This window comes from Crinia signifera, chromosome 19, assembly GCF_055691185.1.
Source record: "Crinia signifera chromosome 19, ASM5569118v1, whole genome shotgun sequence".
In the NCBI taxonomy this organism is placed as follows: domain Eukaryota; kingdom Metazoa; phylum Chordata; class Amphibia; order Anura; family Myobatrachidae; genus Crinia; species Crinia signifera.
In genome coordinates, this window is record NC_139226.1 from 131,437,024 (window position 1) to 131,459,525 (window position 22,502).

The 22,502-nt window shown below is 45.6% G+C and overlaps 1 protein-coding gene across 5 annotated transcripts in view; it reads right to left on the reverse strand.

The window, feature by feature from the left end:
• Positions 1-22,502, reverse strand: part of ACAP3 (ArfGAP with coiled-coil, ankyrin repeat and PH domains 3) — a 235,978-nt gene that overhangs the window by 36,256 nt on the left and 177,220 nt on the right. For all 5 annotated transcript variants that reach the window (XM_083163363.1, XM_083163362.1, XM_083163360.1 and 2 more), the window contains exons 11-15: positions 7,063-7,175; positions 6,431-6,482; positions 3,649-3,749; positions 1,442-1,553; positions 355-563 (exon numbers count right to left, since the gene is read on the reverse strand). In XM_083163363.1, coding sequence (XP_083019489.1) covers positions 355-563; positions 1,442-1,553; positions 3,649-3,749; positions 6,431-6,482; positions 7,063-7,175 — 587 coding nt within the window. The remainder of the gene's footprint in view (positions 1-354; positions 564-1,441; positions 1,554-3,648; positions 3,750-6,430; positions 6,483-7,062; positions 7,176-22,502) is intronic.

Consider the following 22,502-nt stretch of genomic DNA (forward strand, 5'->3'; position numbering starts at 1 on the left):
ACTGAATATATTAAATTATTTGTTTTTATTACTTAATACTGTATAAAACGATGCAAAATATTATCTATAGATCTCATAGCATAGGGTAGTAGTTAATGGTCTAAACATTGTTCTGGCAGACTTGTATCCAGCCAAGGCTATATAAATATATATATATATATATATATATATATATATATATATATATATATATATATAGAGAGAGAGATAGATAGAGAGAGAGAGAGAGAGAGAGAGAGAGAGAGAGAGAGAGAGAGAGAGAGAGGTGTAGGCCTGGCACTCCTTCAACAACGATGATGACCCAGGTGCCTTCAGGATATATATATACCGTTAGAACATAGTGCTGTATAGTACCTGTGTATTCCTGAGCACTCAATGCAAAGTGTGATGCCCAAGTTGATGCTGGCCCATCGGGGGTCTGTCTGGCCACAATCGCAACACTGGTCATTCCCAGCAATGCTCTGCACTCTGTGTAAGATGCTTTCTCCCTTCACATTACGTTCCCGCGAGTCGCTGGCAGAGTCGATACTGCTCGTGGACGGAGAGGCTGTCCTGTCCAGCCGCTGGACACAAAAATACAGGATTATTTCTTCTCTGAGGCATACAATGTTGCAAAGAGCTCAAAATATAATACTGTATAGAATAGAATACTGTATAGTGAAATAAATATTATTTTCATTTAGTGTCAAATGTATCTAGAAGTATATGTATAATATGACTCTACCATAACACAGCCTGAGATATTGCTGCAGGTACTGTATTTGATTCACACTGATTTTCAGGGATTTTTCATTTTTTCCTAATCTACTTTGACCAATTACTCCTTCATTTTACCAATGCCAACGGGTAGTCAGCCTGAAGGCCCCCATACACAGGTCAGACTTGTCTGATGCACAAACCGGTCCTGTTTTCATCGAGTCCCCCGGAAGCTCCCCAGGAGGGATCCTTCTGACTTGGCACTTGAAGTACTATTTTTTACATGTGAGAATTCGCATGTGATTTATTGCATGTAAAAGACCTGCCGGGGAGCTGTCGGGGGGGGGGGGGGGGGGGCTGTTCAAGGGAAAACAGATGTGATACATCACGGGTGCAAAAACGCACCCGCGACGTGCCGCTGATGGTCCGATGCCGATTGATCTTATGTGCTACACATAACATCTCTAGGATCTGATCTGCTGTCAAAAACCGCCAATTTGAGCCGATATCATCCGATATATCGGCCCAATCGGGCAGAACCTGATGAAATAGGCCCTAATCGGACCTGTGTATGGGCATCATTACAAGGAAGTCCAGTGTGTCCTGTCAATTTTTTTTCCAAATGGACTTAGGTATTTTCAGCAAAATGCTGGACCAATGCCATAAACATGTGTAATACAGGTACCATCTGTATCTCTTTTGTATGAAGCAGTTTACAGCAGAAGGAATGGCAGCGTCCCCCCACCTCTATGTAGTAGTTGTCTGGCGTTTCCCGATAGGCCGAGGCGATACTGGCTTGCACAGCTTGAATCCAGGCTTGTCGGAGCTTCTCAGAATCTGCTTGTAGTATGCAGCTCCTGAGGAACAGACAGAGGAACAATCAGCCGCGAGTTCATCAACGCAATAATGGATGCGAATGCGAAGATAACGCCTGTTTCCACCAATACACCCTATACACATCCTATATGAGCTGTACAAATTGGCTAGAAGCTGCTAAATGGAGTACACAGCATGTGGAGGTTGGTGTTAGTAGAAGGTGTTGTAAATTAGGTGGACAATGTCTAGGTTCACATAAGCAAAAGATCAAAATGGTAAAGGTGGACACATGAAACGGTCTACTTGAATTTTTTTTTTTTTTTTGGGGTGTCAATGTCGACAACTGAGCTACAGCTACCCTTGGCACACTATACTGTTCCCAATCAGAGTCCACGTGGATGGCAAAGAATGAAAACGTTTTTTTAATAAAAAGAAAGAAAGAAATTGCCAAAAATGTCATGCCGAACTTTTCATTTGTTGACTACAGCTACGTTGACTGTTTGACCATAACGACTACACGGCGTTGACCGATTGACTGTTGAACTTCCATCTGGGTACCGCCAGTAGATATTAATTGATAGGTAGGGGCATTAACTATATGCAGATGAAAGGGGTTGTCATAGACAAGTAAAATATATTTTCAGGTCTGCTTGAACTACAGCTTGTCCACAGAGAAACGTGTCTGGGTGCATGGCCATATTCTGAGCTTCAGTGTATATTAATAAAGCAGCAATATATTCCACAGCACCCCACAGTCTGACAGTCACTGGAATACTCTATAGTAGAGCTTGTATGCATTCCTACCAAAGTCACACACAAAAAGAGGCTAGGTGCAAGCACCATCCACAACAGCTAGAGATATGCAGGATCCCGTTACCATGACTGCCTAATGTATACATGTAACCATCATAGGTTCAGGGATTGGTTTAGTTTCCCAATATAACTAACAGTAACTTGAGCCGACGCCCTCACCGAATACTTTACAACTCCGCTGAAGGTGCGGCATTCATGGTTACATTCATCCCGAAAATAAGCATTCGCCACCACTGGATTAGATCAACGTTTCAATTTCGCCAGCAAAAAATTTCACCGGGGATTTGAAATTGAAACGTTGATCTAATCCAGTGGTGGCGAATGCTTATTTTCGGGATGAATGTAGCCGTGAGTCTGTCTGTTTGTTCTGGCTATTCGTGAACAGCTGGATTTTGAGGCAGTTTATGTGAAAGAAAACCGAGGGCTGACTAAGCTAGAGGTGACATAAACTACCGAAGGAGTCTGATATGCCTGCACTTTAGGTTGTGGTTTTTGTTAAGGGCTATGATGCTGCAGCAATAGCCAATTAGGGAGCTATGGAGGAGTTTCCTGTAGTAGGAATAGCCAGAGAGTCAGGTGATCTGCTCTCTGGCCCGGTTTTCCCCACCCGCCCTCCCTATTTTCTATCTTTTCTTGGCGGCGGTAAAGAACGGTCCTTGTTCAAATGGAAGTGATATGAGGATAGTGGGGTGCGCTCTCCCTTCAATGATACGCTTGTAGCCCATGCCCCTTGGACAGGGGTGGGATACACCATCTGCCCGGGTGGGTAGCGTGGGAGAGTTGAACACCAATGATGTGTGAATGGTGTGATGTCATCTTACCCCTCTTTTCTCTATGACCGTTCTTTAGGGCCGCCACCCTCTTTTATAGAATCAATATAAATAATTGTCAATCAATAAATTTGACATTCATATTGAAATGCCAGCACTTGTGTCTGTCTCTTTATTTGTAGTGTTAAGTTAGATAAGATTAGTTAAAGTTATTAAAGTGTTTGGGCATAAAGATTGCCGATGGTAAGTTTATTAAATATTAATCTATGACAAAAGGTAGCTGAGCAGTGACCATATAGAAAGAGAGCTTGATATTGATATTTCTATGACTGTATATTTATATCAGTTATCCAGGTATTTGTCCCTGCTGAACAGAACACATAATACTGTAGGTTGTTCTATTACACTGCACTACATTGTCACTGCTTCTTTTGAATCACTCGGTAAGTAATTGCATTCACTTGTGTCCATAGCAAGCAGTGTACAATCTGCCGTCAGGTTACAGTAGCTTCAGCTTTATGTGACTGGGCAAGTGACTACATCTCCAGCTTACTTAGAGGGCGAGACAACTTCAAAGCAAAATCTCCTTTCTATATCCTCACAGGGCTTCACCATGCACAGCCGTAGATCCTCCACCACCACAGTCAGGACATCCTGTTAAAACAAGAAGAGGCATTAGACTGTACGGCCCCACAAACTGCAATGTCGTCATTCAACGGGATGCGGTCATTTGGTCTACAGCATGATGTTCGACAGTCATTAGGTCAACATGGTTCTAGGTCGACATAGGAAAAGGTCAACATGGTTCTAGGTCGAAAGGTCATTAGTTCGACAGGTCGTTAGTTCGACAGTGTCTAGGTCGACAGTCAAAAGGTCGACATGGAGTTTTTCACTGTTTTCTAAGCCGACATGTGCCGACAGGCGGTATTTCATGCCAAACCATCCACTAGGGCGTGGCGGGAGAATAAAATAGTTTGCCGAGCGCAGCGAGGCACCGTGCCCGACACATCGCGAGCGCAGCGAGGGGATGCGGTGCACTTTAAACTGTGTCCATGTCGACTGTGTTGACATTCAGGTTGAAAAACCACATGTCAACCTTTTGACTGTTGACCTAAACAGCGTTGAAATAATGACCTGTCGACCTAGAACCATATTGACCTTTTCCCATGTCGACCTAGACCCATGTCGACCATCATGCTGTAGACCAAATGATCCCAACCCTATTCAACTAGGATGCTAAACTCGTGGGTCTGTGAGTAATGGGGCCTACACATGTAGCAATCCTCTGGCATTTTCTAAGCAATCTCACTAGATCTCTTAGAAAATGCCCCTAGCTCGCTTCGTGTGTAGGGACATAGCGACAGCCCGCCGGGGTCAGTGACAGATCGCTCAGCGGCACATCGCTGTGCAGCGCAACCTAGCATCACCCATAATGCTTCTACCCTCATCTCCCCGTATGTAGGCTGCTTAACACATCCATGATACAGGGCTGCACTCCGGAAACACAGATGAACAACTGTTGGACCGAATGCTCGTCTGGAAAAGAGAACTTGTGGTCTACACACGCACAGATGAAGGTCATAATGAAAACTATGGGAGTTGCACAGGGTACAATTTGGGACTACGAAATAGCTGAAGGTGAAATGTGTAATAAATTACAGAACACACTGTGTAAAGTATCAATCAGCAGCGTTTTCACCATGTTCATATTCAGCCCATTCATGCATCGGCATCATTTGTCATTAAACTATGCTGACAACATGAATACTGCACTGATAATAGAACGGACATAAGGATCCTCCCCATATAAGGAACACTCAGCCTGAGCAGGCCGCCTCTAGCACATTGTGCTACTGATGACATTCATCTCTTCAGGGAGGCTACATGTGCAGGTGGGTTTTATGTGACTGGTAGAAGTACATACAGTTCAACCACACCGCACATACAATGCATTTTCAGCACTGTGGCTACCGCAAAAATATAGATACAGTATTACCTTAAGGACAGATGGAAAATTGTGTGATATTATTGCTGGTTCCATTTGTGTAATGCAGTAGTGCCAGTTACAGATCATGTCCCCAGTAGTGCCAGTTACAGATCATGTCCCCAGTAGTGCCAGTTATAGATCATGTCCCCAGTAGTGCCAGTTACAGATCATGTCCCCAGTAGTGCCAGTTACAGATCATGTCCCCAGTAGTGCCAGTTACAAATCATGTCCCCAGTAGTGCCAGTTACAGATGTCCCCAGTAGTGCCAGTTACATATCATGTCCCAGGAGTGCCAGTTACATATCATGTCCCCAGTAGTGCCAGTTACATATCATGTCCCCAGTAGTTCCAGTTACATATCATGTCCCCAGTAGTGCCAGTTACATATCATGTCCCCAGTAGTGCCAGTTACATATCATGTCCCCAGTAGTGCCAGTTACATACAGTATCATGTCCCCAGTAGTGCCAGTTACATATCATGTCCCCAGTAGTGCCAGTTACATATCATGTCCCCAGTAGTGCCAGTTACATATCATGTCCCCAGTAGTGCCAGTTACATATCATGTCCCCAGTAGTGCCAGTTACATATCATGTCCCCAGTAGTGCCAGTTACATAAAGTATCATGTCCCCAGTAGTGCCAGTTACATACAGTATCATGTCCCCAGTAGTGCCAGTTACATATCATGTCCCCAGTAGTGCCAGTTACATATCATGTCCCCAGTAGTGCCAGTTACATATCATGTCCCCAGTAGTGCCAGTTACATACAGTATCATGCCCCCAGTAGTGCCAGTTACATATCATGTCCCCAGTAGTGCCAGTTACATATCATGTCCCCAGTAGTGCCAGTTACATATCATGTCCCCAGTAGTGCCAGTTACATATCATGTCCCCAGTAGTGCCAGTTACATATCATGTCCCAGTAGTGCCAGTTACATATCATGTCCCCAGTAGTGCCAGTTACATATCATGTCCCCAGTAGTGCCAGTTACATATCATGTCCCCAGTAGTGCCAGTTACATATCATGTCCCCAGTAGTGCCAGTTACATATCATGTCCCCAGTAGTGCCAGTTACATATAATGTCCCCAGTAGTGCCAGTTACAGATCATGTCCCCAGTAGTGCTTTTAGAAGGAAAAAAAGTACATTTTGGAGACTGTGGTTTTCGGAATAATTTGGAGAACAGATATCTGGATAAGGGACACTCAACCTATAAGAGAAATTCCATCTACGGTGATAGAAAAGTAATCTCAATACAAGATTTGATTGCAGTTTGATTAGTTTGGTATGAATAAGAAACATTAAGTATTATGTATACGGTATCACAGCACGAATCAGAACGCACTTACCTTCAGTTTCTTCTGGTAAACAAGTTGGCTATTTTGTATAGAAAACCACCTCCTATGAATGAAAAATAAGTGGTAAGTAACTGATGCAAATGTGAATTGTGTATGTCAGCAGGACAATGCTGCAGGAAGCTGACAAATACAGACTTACTAGGAATGGATATTTGTATGGATGCTTGTAAATATGTTTTGTCAAATGCAAGAACCACAATACCCATTAAAGGTCTTTGAGGATCCACCAACTTGCATCACATGACTCAATTGAAAGGTGTAACACAAAGTAGGGATGGGCATCGGTGGGTTACCATTAAAGGGCAATTTTGATGGTGTAAAACCTTGTGCAAGGGAACCATCAATGGTTTTACCAAGAGATGTCACCTTTGCATTACAATTCATTAGGCTGTGGGTCAATGAGAGCCTGGGGCGGAGCTCTGTGGAAGTGGCAGGGGCGGAGCTCTGTGGGAGTGGCAGAGGCGGAGCTCAGCTCTATGTCCCGGAAACCTTGCAGGACATACGGTATTATCAAGTAGTATTAGAAGACTGAATTTCCTGAAATGTGCCTGCTTTACCCATGATTGTACAGGTAATACTGGTTGAGAAGCTATTGCTGTTTGCACCGTGCCCTCTGTACTCACCGATTCCACGTTTTGAATGCATTGCTTGCCCTTTTGAAGAGGTAACCTTCCATAACAACCCCATTAGGGGCATCCACATTAAATTCTGCTTTGGAGTCATCATAGGAGAAATCCTGCTCAACACAAAAAAATAATACTTTTACAATCAATAGAGATACACATTAGCAATAACAGAGGCACAAGAATGATTCAAAAAAGTAATAATGGCTTATACTGTAAACTAAAAGAAACTAAATTTAATTTCTATCTAAAAGTAAAAAAAAAAATTATATCTAAGAGCCAAACTGAATTCACTACGCCATCATATGAAAGATAACTACAATGGGCGACCCCAACTACTGGTTTGTCCACCTACGGCTGGTCACATACATAGGAATCAGGTTGTGCAATATGGCTGTTCATGAATAAACTGGACTTTCAGGTTTGTGGTGACCACTACCTGTAGTATCGCTTTCACACTGCCAAAACATTTTAAAAAACCGGTATTTTTAAATGGTATTTAAAACAGGTCTGAGCCTTCACATTGCAGTAGATTACCATTTTAAATACCGTTTAAGTACCATTCACATCAGTCAACCCGTTTAATCCACTGAACACGTTTCAAGGCAGCCAGCCTATCACAGGTCTGTAATCTGTTGTTTTTACTAAATACCGTTTCAGAGCCATTCTCACTGCATACAAAAACGGCTCTGAAACGTGTAGGACTCGGCTTTTTAAACGTTTTGAAATACCGGTTATCTTTAACCGGTAAATGAACTCTGGCGCTTTCTCACTGCAGCCTTAAACGTTTTGAAATGGGAAAAAAACGGCAATACACCGATTAACAAGTGCAGTGTGAAAGGGGTATAGGAGATCTACAGATGTGTCTGTATACAAGTTTTTAGGGGCACATTGGCAAAGCCTATTCTACAGCGCTAACATCGCTACTCCTGTATAGTGTATGAATGCAGAATGATGGCAGCCCTTATTCACAAAGAAGCTCTTAAGGGGGGAAAAAATCATTTTGGAGACTTTAAATACCAGTGTAGTCTTTGACCTCCACTTTGTACAGAGATGATGCTTCCATTACACAGGTTATACCCTAGTATTGAGGGGTAAAGGGAGAGATGCACACCCCCAAGTCACCTCGTTTATATATTCCAGAAAACGGCGGCAGGACTCCCTTATGCAAATTGTCTAAATAATCATTACAATTAGGTTAATTACCAGCAAACTACATCTACAGAGATTTTCCTAGGTGATAATTAGATTTAGATTAATTAGATAATGACTCTATAAAATACGGAATACATTAGATTCTTACCTGCTGGTACTTTGGGCAATGAACCAAAACTTAAAGTTCAATCAGTAAACTAATTAAAAGAATATCTTGTTCATCTGCCATGTACTTTACAGATATCCGGAGCTGCAGTAACATTAAGTATTGTGTAAGGAAGGATTACTGCTCTTCACAGTAATTAAGAGGCAGGGAAAACATTACGACAGAGTCCCAGTGCAGTGCACAGTTCCTCAGGGTAATTATGGAACTTATTTGTTGAATTTTAGCATAAGCTATAGACATAAATACTTACCGTAAAACTACTATTTGGACCTTGCAATAAAAGAACCCCATACACCAGTGGTTCCCAAACTGTGTGCCGTGGCTCCCTGGGGTGCCTCGGGACACTTGCAGGGGTGCCTCGGGTTGGTGGTACAAGACCATCTAAAATTATTTATGGCCAATTATTTATGGACAAAACCAGTTCTGGTGACTGCCAATCATAAAATATGTGTACAAACAGAACCCTTTACAATATAACTGAACCTAAGGATCACATATAAACACAATTCACTTAATTTTATTTTTCTTTTCTACATTTTTTTGGCCTAGGGGTGCCGTGAAAAAACTTTTGTATTCGAGGGTGCCGTGATTCAAAAAAGATTGGGAACCCCTGCCATACACATTCATTTCAGGTCTATGAGTCCTCAGTTAAGGGGATCGCTATTGAAGGAATTAATTGCCTTTTTATTTTATATATATATATATATATATATATATATATATATATATATATATATATATATATACACACACACACACACACATATATATACACACACCCACACCTTGGCAGGTATTCAATGCCGGTGCGAGCGGCCGGCGAGGGGGTTAAACTGCGAGGATCACAGAAAACCAGTGATCCTCGCAGTTTAACCCCTGCGCCGGCCGCTCGCACTATGCAACGTTCCGGGGGAATCCTCGCAGTCACAGAACGGCGAGGATTCCCCTAAACTGGGAGAGCCGAGGCTAGTGCAGCAAACTCGCTGTAATTAGCCTCGATTCTCGCAGTTTTTGGAGGCACATTCGCAAATTCCCCCTCGCTCAAAAAACGGAGCGAGGGGGAATTTGCGTATGAGGGGGGTCAGTTGAATACTGACAGGGTGAGCGGTGACTGCGAGCAAAAAGTCCTGCTCGCAGTCACCACTCGCCCACGGCATTGAATATATGCCATAGATGGAAACGGGTGGATTAAGTGTTTGGGGTGGGGAGGGGTTTGGGTCACTTTAGGCAGGGGGGCCTCTCCCTTTTGTCATTACTGGCCGCAAACTACACGGGAGAATATTACACTGTCAGAACACGGAGCAAAGGCAGTATAAATGTGAAGACCATAGAGTCACCAAAATACTAAAATACCAAAATACCAGATAAATATGACAATATTAGCAGCAAGGCCCTGCATGTAGATCACACATATGTATAATGTCACTGACTGGTTCATGTAAACTAGGAAGCAAGTTCAAATGTAAGGACATATTATAAAGCAAAGGTTGGAACATTGGGCTAAGAGAGTACATGTAAACTCCAAGGTTGTTGGTAGAGTACATGTAAACTCCATGGGTAAGAGTGCTAGTCAGGGCAATCTGGATTATTAGAGAGTTGTAACCATAATGTATGTGGCCTACACCTGGAGGTGGTTAGAATAGGGAAATATTACGTACAAACCTGCTGGTATTATATGTCTTGTGCAAACTAGAACGTACAACAGGCTGCTAATCTAAAAGCTCTAATGGGGAAGTGCCCATAAGGGGCTCAGGTTATAGGATCAATGGGTAACTGCAGGTGGGGGGGGGGGGGGGTTTAGATAAAAAAATATATACACCACAGGAAAAGCTTGTGTTTGTCCCTCTGTTCCTGCTCTGTAGAAGACCTCACAGGCTCAGCACTGCCTCTGATTAAAAACCCTCCCATGAATTGGCTGCTGCTGCTGCTAATGTCCTCCACGGGCCTGAGAAGCATGTGATGAGCTCCACCAATTAGAGGAGCTCATCCCCTCAGCCTCTGACCTCTTGTGAAAAGTGTTTCAGCAATGCACTGCACACTTGTTTTTTTCAATACATGCCAACCACATGGGGGGCCCTAGACAGAGGGGGGCATGGGGGTACTGACCCCCTGAGCTCCCCTCCTTAATCCGGCCCTGGATGAAAGCATAGCTTTATTTAACGTGTCTTGGTATGCAAAAGCATTAACGTTGCCCTTCACTGGAGAAAAGAGGCAAAGCCAAAATCCCTGAAAAACAGCCCCACACCCTTATCATAACTCCACAGTTGGCATAATGCAGACAGGTAACTTTTTTTCGGCCTCTGCCAAACTCAGACTCGGCACTCTGACTGCCAAACAGAGAAGCACAGAATACATTTCCACTGCTCCACAGTCGATGTGCTTTACACAACTTCATCTGACGCTGGGCATTGGATGGTGACGCAAGGCTTGCATGCAGACGCTATCCCATGGAAACCCATTCCATTAAGCGCCCGCCGCACAGTTTTTGTGCGGACAATACATATTACATGGTCTTCTGCTTAGAGCTGACTCACAGATACTACATGTTGGCCACATCCCAGCCAGGGTTTGGCATACTTGGGTCAGATAACCAGGATCAAGCTGTTTACACAGGACGGCGAGAATTCCCCAAAACAGCGAGACCCGCGGCTACTGCAGAAAACTCGCAGTTTTTAGCCACAAGTCTCGCTGCTTCTGGAGCCGCATCCGCCAATTCTCCCTCGCTCAAAAAACGGAGCGAGGGGGAATTGGCGTATGCGGAGGGTGTGTTGAATGCTGTCAGGGTGAGTGGTGACAGCGAGCAGGAAGACCTGCTCGCTGTCACCACTCGCAAACAGCATTGAATACCTGCCACATTACTACAGCGCCCCTTTTTACAGATGTGTCCTCCTACACCCAGCATGATGCATGGCACAACTTAGAAGCTAAGCTATGGGTATCTCTTCCCGTCATTTTGTACTTTTTCTTGTAGATGCAGACATATTGGCTTATAGTGCCCTAAGTACAGTTCGTTAATCCAAAATTCTGTTGCAGGGGAATAAAGCCACAGATTAATGATAACGATGCCTGGTGCTAGGCCTAGTGTACGTCACTTGTATCGGACAAGTCACTGACAGGATGATTAGTTCTGTTAAGTAGCAAAAACTGTCATGCACCAAATGGGACTATTTTGTGCAATAAGGGGATACTGTATGTGTATATGGAGATATCTGTATACTGCAATACGGTGTAAATGTATATATATATTTTTTATACATTTTTGGACTATATCAATATTGCCGTATAGCGAGGGTTAAATTTGAATCTGACATCATGCTGCTTAATACATAATTGTTAACCAATTGTGCGGTAGCGTTCTGCATCTTTAATTTCACAATGGCTTCCATGGAAACAGGGTTAATGCCAGAGAGGCCACACACAATACAACCACAGTTTCCTTCCAGTGCCCTCTTGGGAAATGTGCAAATTTATGCAATCCAAAAAAGGGTACAATAAAAAAAAAAACACACTCTCGGAAATGAGGAAATCCAAACCAAAAAGACATCAAACAAATCTAAAATGTTACCAAATGCAACTACTCGGTGCTCTGACGGAATCTGCAGCAAATAAAGCCACCGTGAAGTCTACACTATGTCATGTAATATATAACTGGGCTTTTCTATACTGGCTTATGTACAGAAAAGAGTGTTACGGTTCCCCATTCTGCTGCACCTGGAACATCACATGTACACACTAAAGGTGGCCATACACACGCAAATTTATCTGCAGATCTGTCTGGTTGGAGCAAAAACATGGTTATGGATGAGAGCAAATGACAGTTGACCATTTGCTTTGAAATGATGGAAAACTGACAAACTGTCACTCATCCATAACCGTGTTTTTGTTCCAACCAGCCAGATCTGAAGATAAATCTTACTAGTGTATGGGCACCTTAAGACTCTGAAGGCAGCACCAATGGCTGCAAAAACTAAACACAAATGACTATGTAAAAACACAGCGATTTCTACAATCAAGCAAACGTTCTACATCTTGCCTAAATAATTGCCAATTACAATCACTTACCACCAAGTATTCCAGATGGCCAAATATCTTCATGTTCTCAGCTGTGGATCTGATCCCTGGCAATCAGACTGTACGTGCCTCTATCCATGTATCAGAAGCAGCCATTTCCATGCTTGTGTGCCCAGAATACTAAAGAGTCGTCTTTACGTCTTCCAGTCCCGAGGTTATATTACCGATGAACCCAAGGAGAAGACAGGCCTGGCTATCTGCTTTTGTCCAGCTCTGAGAGCACAAGCTCAAGCAGAGGACAAGAGAGGGGGCATTAGCATACAGCTGCCACTTGTTGGCATGAAAGAAAGGAAGGCAGGAGGCAGACAGAAGACCAGAACAATATGTCTTTATTGACTTACTCCGCAGGTCAGAGAGGGGACTCTGATCAGGTTATCTCATTATTGGGACCTATTTGAAACCACCACTCCCCCTTTGTCCCCTGCTCAAATCAGACAAGAGTTCCATCCTCTCTCACTCCATGGGATGAATGCTGATAGGCTGAAGCATACAGCAAGGGTGTTAATAACAGAAACCTCCCACCTCCCAGAAACCGGCGTGTTTTAACCTTTTCATCTGCAGCATTGTTTTATCGAGTGGCAAGAGATACTAGATCAGGTTGCAATAATCCTGACTGCCCAATCCAATTCTTAATGCATCATATTCTATTGTGGACAAGAGTGCAGCCACGGATAGAGTGGCGCATTGTGATCGGTTGTGATAATCCCACTAGCACTATAATATCTCCCTCTAATATCTAATGTTCTTCGAACAGCAATCCGCATCAATCAGCACTCCTTAACCCATTGAGTGCCAAGTGAATTTGTCAAAATAGGGGTGAAAACTTCCCGGTACTCTTTACCTATCACGGCGCCCATCGCGGGTACATTTATGTCTTCCCGCGACGCGACCGACGCGATGCCCGCGATTTCCCATTGAAACCCATGTTAAACATGGAAATCGCGTCGGTCGCGTCGCGGCCGGCCATAAATGTGCACACGATGGCCGCGACGCGATGCCCATGATTTGCCATAGGAATATATGTTAAAAGGCCCGATGGACACGATTTTCATGGTAAATGGCTCAATGGACCCGATTTTACAATCAATGTTAAATGGGCCTTAGAGCCCAAATACTTACCCTGAACTCTGAAATGGCCCCCCCAATTGTTTACGCCACCCCACGATCAACGTCAACCCGAAGCGTGGCGAGCGCAGCGAGCCCGCGAGGGGCGGCGGTACGCGGATACCTTCACAGGTAAACGCGTCCCCTCGCGGGCTTCACAGGTGTCCGCGTCGCCACGGACACCTGTGAAGCCCGCGAGGGGACGCGTATAGCTGTGAAGGTATCCGCGTCCCCTCGCGGAGCTCGCTGCGCTCGCCACGCTTCGGGCTCGGTGGCTCGCTACGCTCGCCACACTATTCTATTTTCAACTCCACGCCGTCGTGGATAGTGGGGGTATGAAAAAGTCGGAGGACGCGTACCGCCGCCCCTCGCGGGCTCGCTGCGCTCGCCACGCTTCGGGTTGACGTTGATCGTGGTGTGGCGTAAACAATTGGGGGGGCCATTTCATAGTTCAGGGTAAGTATTTGGGCTCTAAGGCCCATTTAACATTGTTTCCTATGGTAAAATCGGGTCCATTCAGCCATTTAACATTAAAATCGTGTCCATCGGGCCTTTTAACATTGATTCCTATGGCAAATCGTGGGCATCGCGTCGCGGCCATCGTGTGCACATTTATGGCCGGCCGCGACGCGACCGACACGATGTCCATGTTTAACATGGTTTTCAATGGGAAATCGTGGACATCGCGTCGCGTGCGGGCATCTTTAGCCCGCATACGACGCGACTGACACGATTTTTTACCTCACGATGCCCACGATCAAGATCGTGGGCGCCGTGCTAGGTAAAGAGTACCAACTTCCCAAGCAAACATTTTTATTCATCATGATGACCTGTAATGTTTACCTTGTATAGGAAACATAATCTATTTTTACACATTTGTTATTAGAATTTATATAGCGAATGCGAGCGACGCTGGCATTTATAGCGGCTATTTTGAACATCTCTCAAAGAGACGTTGGGAGTCAAAGGGTTAATAAAATAGTTGTTGAAGAACAAAGCCCAAACGTCTGTTACCCTTCTTTTGTAGTGCAGGATTTCTACCTGTTTTGATCACACAATCTGTCCGTCTGTCCTCATGCATACAGTACCTCCCAACTTTGAGGCAGCCGGAGGAGGGATGCTGGGACACGCGGCGAAGGTGTTCCGAAAATGTCAGGGTGTGGCCTAACTAAAGGGGTGTGGTCTATACTCACGTCGCGCATGCATACAACGCAGGGTGGGACGACGACTCAACTGCCCACACACACCGCTGAACATTGCTGGTCCCAGGTGGCCCACAGTGACCAGGACAGTTGGGAGATATGCTTATGTGCTCCTACAACATGTGCATTTGGGGGGGGGCGCTTACAACACAATGCGCAAATAAAGTCTGTTACAGAAATATTTGATGCACGTCTGGGCACACACCTATACACATTGCCATAGTTCTGGAAATATATGGCATAATGTACACCCTACTGTAAATTATAAGGCGGTTGCAATAGTTACGTCATCATATAAAGTTGCAGGGCACCAATCTCTGAGATGACTTCTAATATCCTTATGATAATTCTACAAGGGCTGTCCCTACTCAGGCATGCCCAGTAGGAGAATATCTGATCCAGGACAGACCTATGTGCAGGGCCGGTGCAAGGCACCGGAGCGCCCCAGGCGAGTCGGGGTGGGGGCACCCCGGTGCCGGGGGGGGGGGGGGGGGGGGTACCTGTCCTGCGGCGCTGTGTATTTAAATCTGGCGGCGGAGGCAGCGGGGGTCCCTGCAGTCCATTAGAAATCACGAGCGCTATCCGCCGGGCTATGCGGAAGCGCTTCTAGTGTGAAAACACTGGCAGCACGCTGATTGGCTGAGATCAGCGTGCGCCGTGCTGCCAGAGTTTTCACACTAGAAGCGCTTCCGCATAGCCCGGCGGATAGCGCTCGTGATTTCTAATGGACTGCAGGGACCCCCGCTGCCTCCTCCGCTAGATTTAAATACACAGCGCCGTAGGACAGGTAACCGGGCGGCACAAAATGCCGCCCTCCAGTGGCCGGCGCCCTAGGCAAATGCCTAGATTTGCCTAGTGGTGGCGCCGGCCCTGCCTATGTGCTGCAGATACATGGACAGAAGGAACTATGGGAAAGTGCAGTGGGGTAAGTAAAGGAGGGGAGGGATGGGAACCCCCATACAGGTCCAATATACTAGCGGGGGGTGCCGTGAATTGCGTGGGAGGGGTGTCACGGGGGTCCGCGAATTGCGCGAGGGGGGGTGCAGGAGGGGGCCATGAATCGTGGGGGTGGGCCCCTGCAAATCGCAGCATGGGGAGGCAGAGGGTGTCTGGCACTGAGGGCTGGTTCTCTGTCACTATGTGAGTGTGTGGGCGCAGTCAGAGGCTCTGATAGGCTATTAACCTATGACTCCACCCAGCGTTATAGACACACACATACATTGAGTGACAGATGTAGCCAAATAAATAAGAGATACCTTCCATAATTTCCTATATACAGTGACTTATATTAGTGTTCTAGCACAGTGTGGTCTGTATATCAGCACTGATATGCAAACTAGACTTGTGCTAGAAACACCACAGCAGACAGCGACACCCCAGGCAGGAAACAGGAACTGTATGGGCTTTCAAAAGACGGCCAGTGGTAGAATGAACACTATATATTGCTGTATCACACTGTTGTGAGTTGTATTCTAACTAGAGCAATAACAATGTAGTATCTGTAGGTCTTCTCCATGTTCTGGTTTTCTCCCACAGGACAAAAACTTACTTCTAAAAAGGTACAATTGAATGAGTGTGGTTCTGGGTGGTTTTACACAACATACACTTGATGTATCAGTAAGGGAAATCCTCTGTAAAGTGCTGATCAATATATTGGTACTATACAAATCCTATATACTAACATGCTAATATTGCTCCTGACCACTATGGGGGGAATTCAAGTGACACCATTCACAATTCATGTGTTGCTCCATTTGGGCATGCACAGCCGTCTGTACTTTTATTATGGCTTCTGTTGTTCTGTAATTTTGATGGGATTGTAACTGATATAGAATGATAACTCATACTATACATTAGCACCGGGATGCAGTTGAAATCCCGGCGGTCAAAATCCCAACCGCCAAAATCCCAGCACTTTGGGCCAGACCTGCCATGTTACAGTCTGTGTTTGAAAAATGTCAGGTAGGAGCTGATTGGCTGGTTGTTTATCACTCTCCACTTTATCACTTTGTGAAGCTTGATACATCTGGCCCTATGTCCCTCTATGGGTGTCCACAACAACCATAGAGGGAGAATAAATTAGTGTGCCGAGCGCATCGAGCCCGCAAGGGGGGGCAATCCACGTCCCCCCCTTGTCGGGATTCTGACTGCCGGGATTTCGTACCACGTTATTATTTTCATTGTAAATAAAGTGCTTTTCTGCAAATACAAATGAATGGAAACAAAGTTTAAGCTTCTGATTCTGGTGCAGAAGAAATGTCAATGTTCATTTGTGTCAAAGTGAGGTTTTCTAGAGAAATATGTAAGGAATCAAAGTATCAATACACAGGGCTAGCCATAGCATAAGTACAATACATTAATATCACACCACTGCAAAAGGAACTCCCATTGGTGCATCAGAACCAGTGCAACGGGGTCCTCTAATTATTATTAAGTTAAGTGAAATATATTGATAGTACAGCCGACAAATAGTATATTGGTAAGTGCAACGGCTGTGTCAATGTCAGTCACAGCATGCATAAGGGGCCCACTGCTGCCCCTGTCACTCTCTTCCTATCACCCACTGTTTTCCCCATCACACTCATCTTCTCCCTGTCACCCACTGTTTTCCCCATCACACTCATCTTCTCCCTGTCACCCACTGTTTTCCCCATCACACTCAGCCTCTCCCTGTCACCCAGTTTTCCCCATCACATTCATCCTCTCCCTGTCACCCACTGTTTTCCCCATCACACTCATCCTCTCCCTGTCTACCACTGTTTTCCCCATCACACTCATCTTCTCCCTGTCACCCACTGTTTTCCCCATCACACTCAGCCTCTCCCTGTCACCCAGTTTTCCCCATCACATTCATCCTCTCCCTGTCACCCACTGTTTTCCCCATCACACTCATCCTCTCCCTGTCTACCACTGTTTTCCCCATCACACAGCCTCTCCCTGTCACCCACTGTTTTCCCCTTCACACTCAGCCTCTTCTTGTCACCCTGTTTTTCCCATCACACTCAGCCTCCCCCTGTCACCCACTGTTTTCCCCATCACACTCAGCCTCTCACTGTCACCCGCTGTTTTCCCCATCACACTCAGCCTCTTCCTGTCACCCTGTTTTCCCCATCACACTCAGCCTCTCCCTGTCACCCATTGTTTTCCCCATCACACTCAGCCTCTCACTGTCACCCGCTGTTTTCCCCATCACACTCAGCCTCTCACTGTCACCCGCTGTTTTCCCCATCACACTCAGCCTCTCACTGTCACCCGCTGTTTTCCCCATCACACTCAGCCTCTCCCTGTCACCCACTGTTTTCCTCTTCACACTCAGCCTCTTCCTGTCACCCTGTTTTCCCCATCACACTCAGCCTCTCCCTGTCACCCATTGTTTTCCCCATCACACTCAGCCTCTCCCCGTCACCCACTGCTTTCCCCATCACACTAAGGCTCTCCCTGTCACCCACTGCTTTCCCCATCATACTCAGCCTCTCCCTGTCACCCGCTGTGTTCCCTATCACATTCAGCCTTTTCCTGTCACCCACTGTTTTTTCCATCACACTCAGCCTCTCCCTGTCACCCGCTGTTTTCCCCATCGCACTCCATATTGTGAACTTGGGTTGGGGTGGAGGAGGAACCAAAATTATATTTTACACCTGGGCTCACCACCAACAAGTTCTCGCCACCAACGGTGATGGATGGCGAGAATGCTGGGACTCCGCTCTTCCCATGTGACTAATTATCACCACCGTTGATATAGAAATCGATTTACATAGCCCTAAACATCACATGAAGACAAAGGGCGGTATTCAATGCTATGACGGCGAGCAGTGCCGATAGCTCGCCGTCAGTATTCAACTGCCTCCCCTTAGCTCACCGTTTCCACCTCGCTGGTTCTTTTTCGCGAGGTGGAAACGGCGAGTGTACCCATTAAAACGGCTGGGCTTGCCACAAAATGCAGCAGGATCCTTTAGAACTGAAAGTGCATTCCTATTCATTCCAGTGGTAGCCTCAACAAAATACAATGTGGAACCCATATGAACGATTCCTTAGAGGATACAAGCTTCTCCTCGCCAGTATTATCTCCATAGCAACAGTTATACACCACCGCTATAGGTGTTTTTAAAGACTCCGGAGAAACTTTCCCTTGTTGGGTATTTTGCTTTTCCTTTCCAGTTTCATCTCTCTGAGGGATTACTGGACACGCAGTCCATGTGTTTCTATTTACCCTGGAAAGATATTAGTCAAAATTCATCATCAATTAAATGTGTTACTGATAACAATAACGAGGTTGTGGAAGGTTGAAGAGCGGATCAGCTTTCTCTTGACTTTTCCAGTCAGCCAGCCACACAATCATTATCATCTGTAGAAATAAAACTAGCTGCAAATTCAAAGGCCGATTTTATTAATACTTTATTAATATGCAATATGGTTTCATGTTTTTCCAGGAGCTGAAAGAACAGTCTGGAGAAACAGTGACCCCATGAACCGGCGCAGAGTTTTGTGACGTCTCACTAGCGAGCTGCTGCCCCAGGACGAGCATCTTTATACAGAGATATAATTAGGGGCGGCTCCAGCACAGTTCAAAATTCAAATAGGTGAGTCACAACAACTGCCATTCCAAACTGGCTCACTGGTGTGGGTCCCCTATTGGAATTTTGAGCTGTGCTGCAGCCTCTCCTCTCATGCATTGCCCTGCAGTGGTTTCAGCAGATCATATCCACAGCGAGCCCAAAGCGTGACGAGCGGACGCGGAATACATGTGAAGTAATCCGCGTGCGCTCGCCACGCTTCGGGCTTGGTGCGCTCGCCACACTATATAAATCAACTCCACGCCGACGTGGATAGTGGGGGTATGAAAAGGTCGGAGGACGCGTACCGCCGCCCCTCGCGGGCTCTCTGCGCTCGCCACGCTTCAGGGTGGCGTTCATAGTGGGGGTGGCGTTAACAATGGGGGTGCATTTTACATAGTAAACACCCATCAGGGTGCCTGTACAATTAAAAAATCGGGTCTGATCGTATCGCATCGATTAAAATGATGGCATAAGATTAAAATCGTGGGCGCCGTGCTAGGAAACAAGTACCGTTTGTTGTGTCTACACTAGGGTTGCCAATCCCGGAGCATTTTTTCAATCCCGGAATTCGGGATTGAAAAATGCCCGATCCCGGGATTCCCGGGATTGGCTTCCCTGATTAAAAAACCCTCCCCGGCCGCCCCGCATATTTACTTACATGTGCTGTGCGGTGCGGCCAGGAGGGTGGTCGGTGAAGCAGGGAGGGTGGGCGGCTGATTGATGCCGGTAGGCGGGCGGGTGAGCAACCGGGAGGCGGTGGTGAGCAGCCGGGAGGCGGACGGTGAGCAGTCGGGAGGCGGGCGGTGAGCAGCCAGCAGCAGGAGGCGGGCGGTGTAGGCAGCATCCAGGAGCCGGTCGGGGTGTCATGCTGGTCTGGACGCGTCTGTGCAGCTGCTTGGCCTGCGCAGCGTGACCTCTGGCCTCGTCACGCTGCGCAGAGCCATACTGCCGGCTAAGGGAGAAGCCGGGCAGTGTCTGAGCACACGCTCAGACGCTGCCCGGCATTAGACTGCGCATGCGCAGTCTAATCCCGAAAATCCCGGGATTGAAATCCCGGCGTTTTAGGGGCCAAATCCCGGGATCCCGCCGATCCCGATCCCGGGATTGGCCACCCTAGTCTACACTAAAAACGCAGTGCAAGATGGCTTCCATAGTCTAAAGGTGCATACACATGGTACGATTTAGCATGCTAGATCATCATTGTGCACTCTTTAGCTAGTTTTGAATAGTATGCTAGACAGTGTAGTATATCCTTTTGTGTGTAGGCACTATCCGATGTACAATGCGTGCTCCCTTCGGTCGTATGATCATGTAACTCAATTCTGGCTAGAAAGCATATGATAGTATAGTGTAGTATAGCTGTCACGTTATATATCGTATGGTGTTTATACAGCAAATCTTATGCTTTTGACCACTGGGACGTTCCCGGACATCATATACTATATCGTACGGTACATGACTCATACCGGGTGTACACCCCTTTAGGCATCCTTTCAGATTTTAAATTACATTTTTTCATGACAGTTTAGTGAAAGTGAATGTCTTTTAGCTTCTATTCACTACTTGCTCTGCTAAGCAGGGCAGTGGGTAACTGTTACAGTATACTATTTTGGCTGATGTGTGCAGTGTCACTCACCACCTTTGTGTGCCAACCTGCACTGCCACCCACAGGTGAGACAATGCCTGAAAAAAACCCTGTCTCGGCATATGAATACAGAGGCAGATTTATAAAGTCTGGTGAAGTGATAAGGTGGGGACGCACAAGCCAATCAGCCCCTAACTGTCATTTTATAAAACCCAAGACCAGATGTATTAAGCGGAGATTGACAAACTACCAATCAATCAGCTCCTAACTGCCATGTTACCGGCTGTGTTTGAAAAATGACACAATCTAGTTGTCTGGTAGTTTATCACTTTTTGAAGCTTAGTACATCTGGCCCCCAGTCTAACTTGACAGTTAGGAGCTGATTGTCTCATGCATCATAGCTACCTTATCACTTCCCCAGTTACACAGAGAACAGGAGGACTGGTTTGACAGATACAATGACGACATCAATTGTTTCCCTAGATCTCCATGTGGTCTTGTCTTACTCAGCAACTTCCCTCTACTACAATAGTACTATTTGCACATATAATTATCTTTATGTTCATTCCTAGATATGATTATTATTAGAATGTACTAATAGATTAGTATACTGTAAGAATTCTGCCGCTCCTCATACTTCCCCCCATCATTTATTATTTTAAGAAAAATCGCTAATTATATCATAATTTGGTACTTATGTAATATCTGGGCTCCCGTTTTTCTTATGAGAACGCGTCCCCTCGCGGGGCTCGCTGCGCTCGCCACGCTTCGGGCACGGTGGCTCGCTGCGCTCGCCACACTATATAAAATCAACTCCGTGCGTAGTTGGATAGTAGGGGTATGAAAAAATGGGGTGCATTTAACATGGAAGCCCAGATAATACATAAGTACCCATAATTTTAATAAAAATATTTATCATTTTTTATTAGTATACACATAAAGTCAGTGCTGGCCCTAGTCGTAGACAAACTAGGCAAATGCCTTGGGGCATTCACTTCAATCCAAGAGGCGGGCTCAGATTCAGTTTGACACGGGCAGCTCTACATTGGCTGCCATACCACAATCGGAGCTTTCAGCCAAGCTCTGATTGGGCAACCGAGCCAAGCCGGTGGAAAACACGTATATTGGGCCTACTCGTGTTCCACAACATCAGCAGCAAGAGCACCAATTTACCAATCATTAGATTAAGTTATAAGGCAGAGGATGAGTTCATATAAAACAAATAAAGGAACATGTCCTTGAAATGGCCCTGTATCAAGAAGACATGATTGCAGGCCCGGATTTTTTGACAGTTGAAAAATCTGCTTTTTTGGAAATTTTTAGGTAGAATTTCGAATTTCACCTATTCAATTAAATTATAATTTTTTTCAACAACACAGGTAGGCAAATGACTCTGCGTTCCACGTGTTTTTGATGAAACTGCGGCCGTTTTTGACACTTTTTAGTCATGTTTCCCTGATGCAGTTCGAATAAACAAAAAGTGAAACTGCAAAGCGGTGAAGCATGACTAAAAAGCATTTGAAATGACCACAAGAGAATAGGAAAGCTCCTTTTTTTTTTTACGGCTGAGCTGAATACCCCGAAAGGCAGTTATTACTACT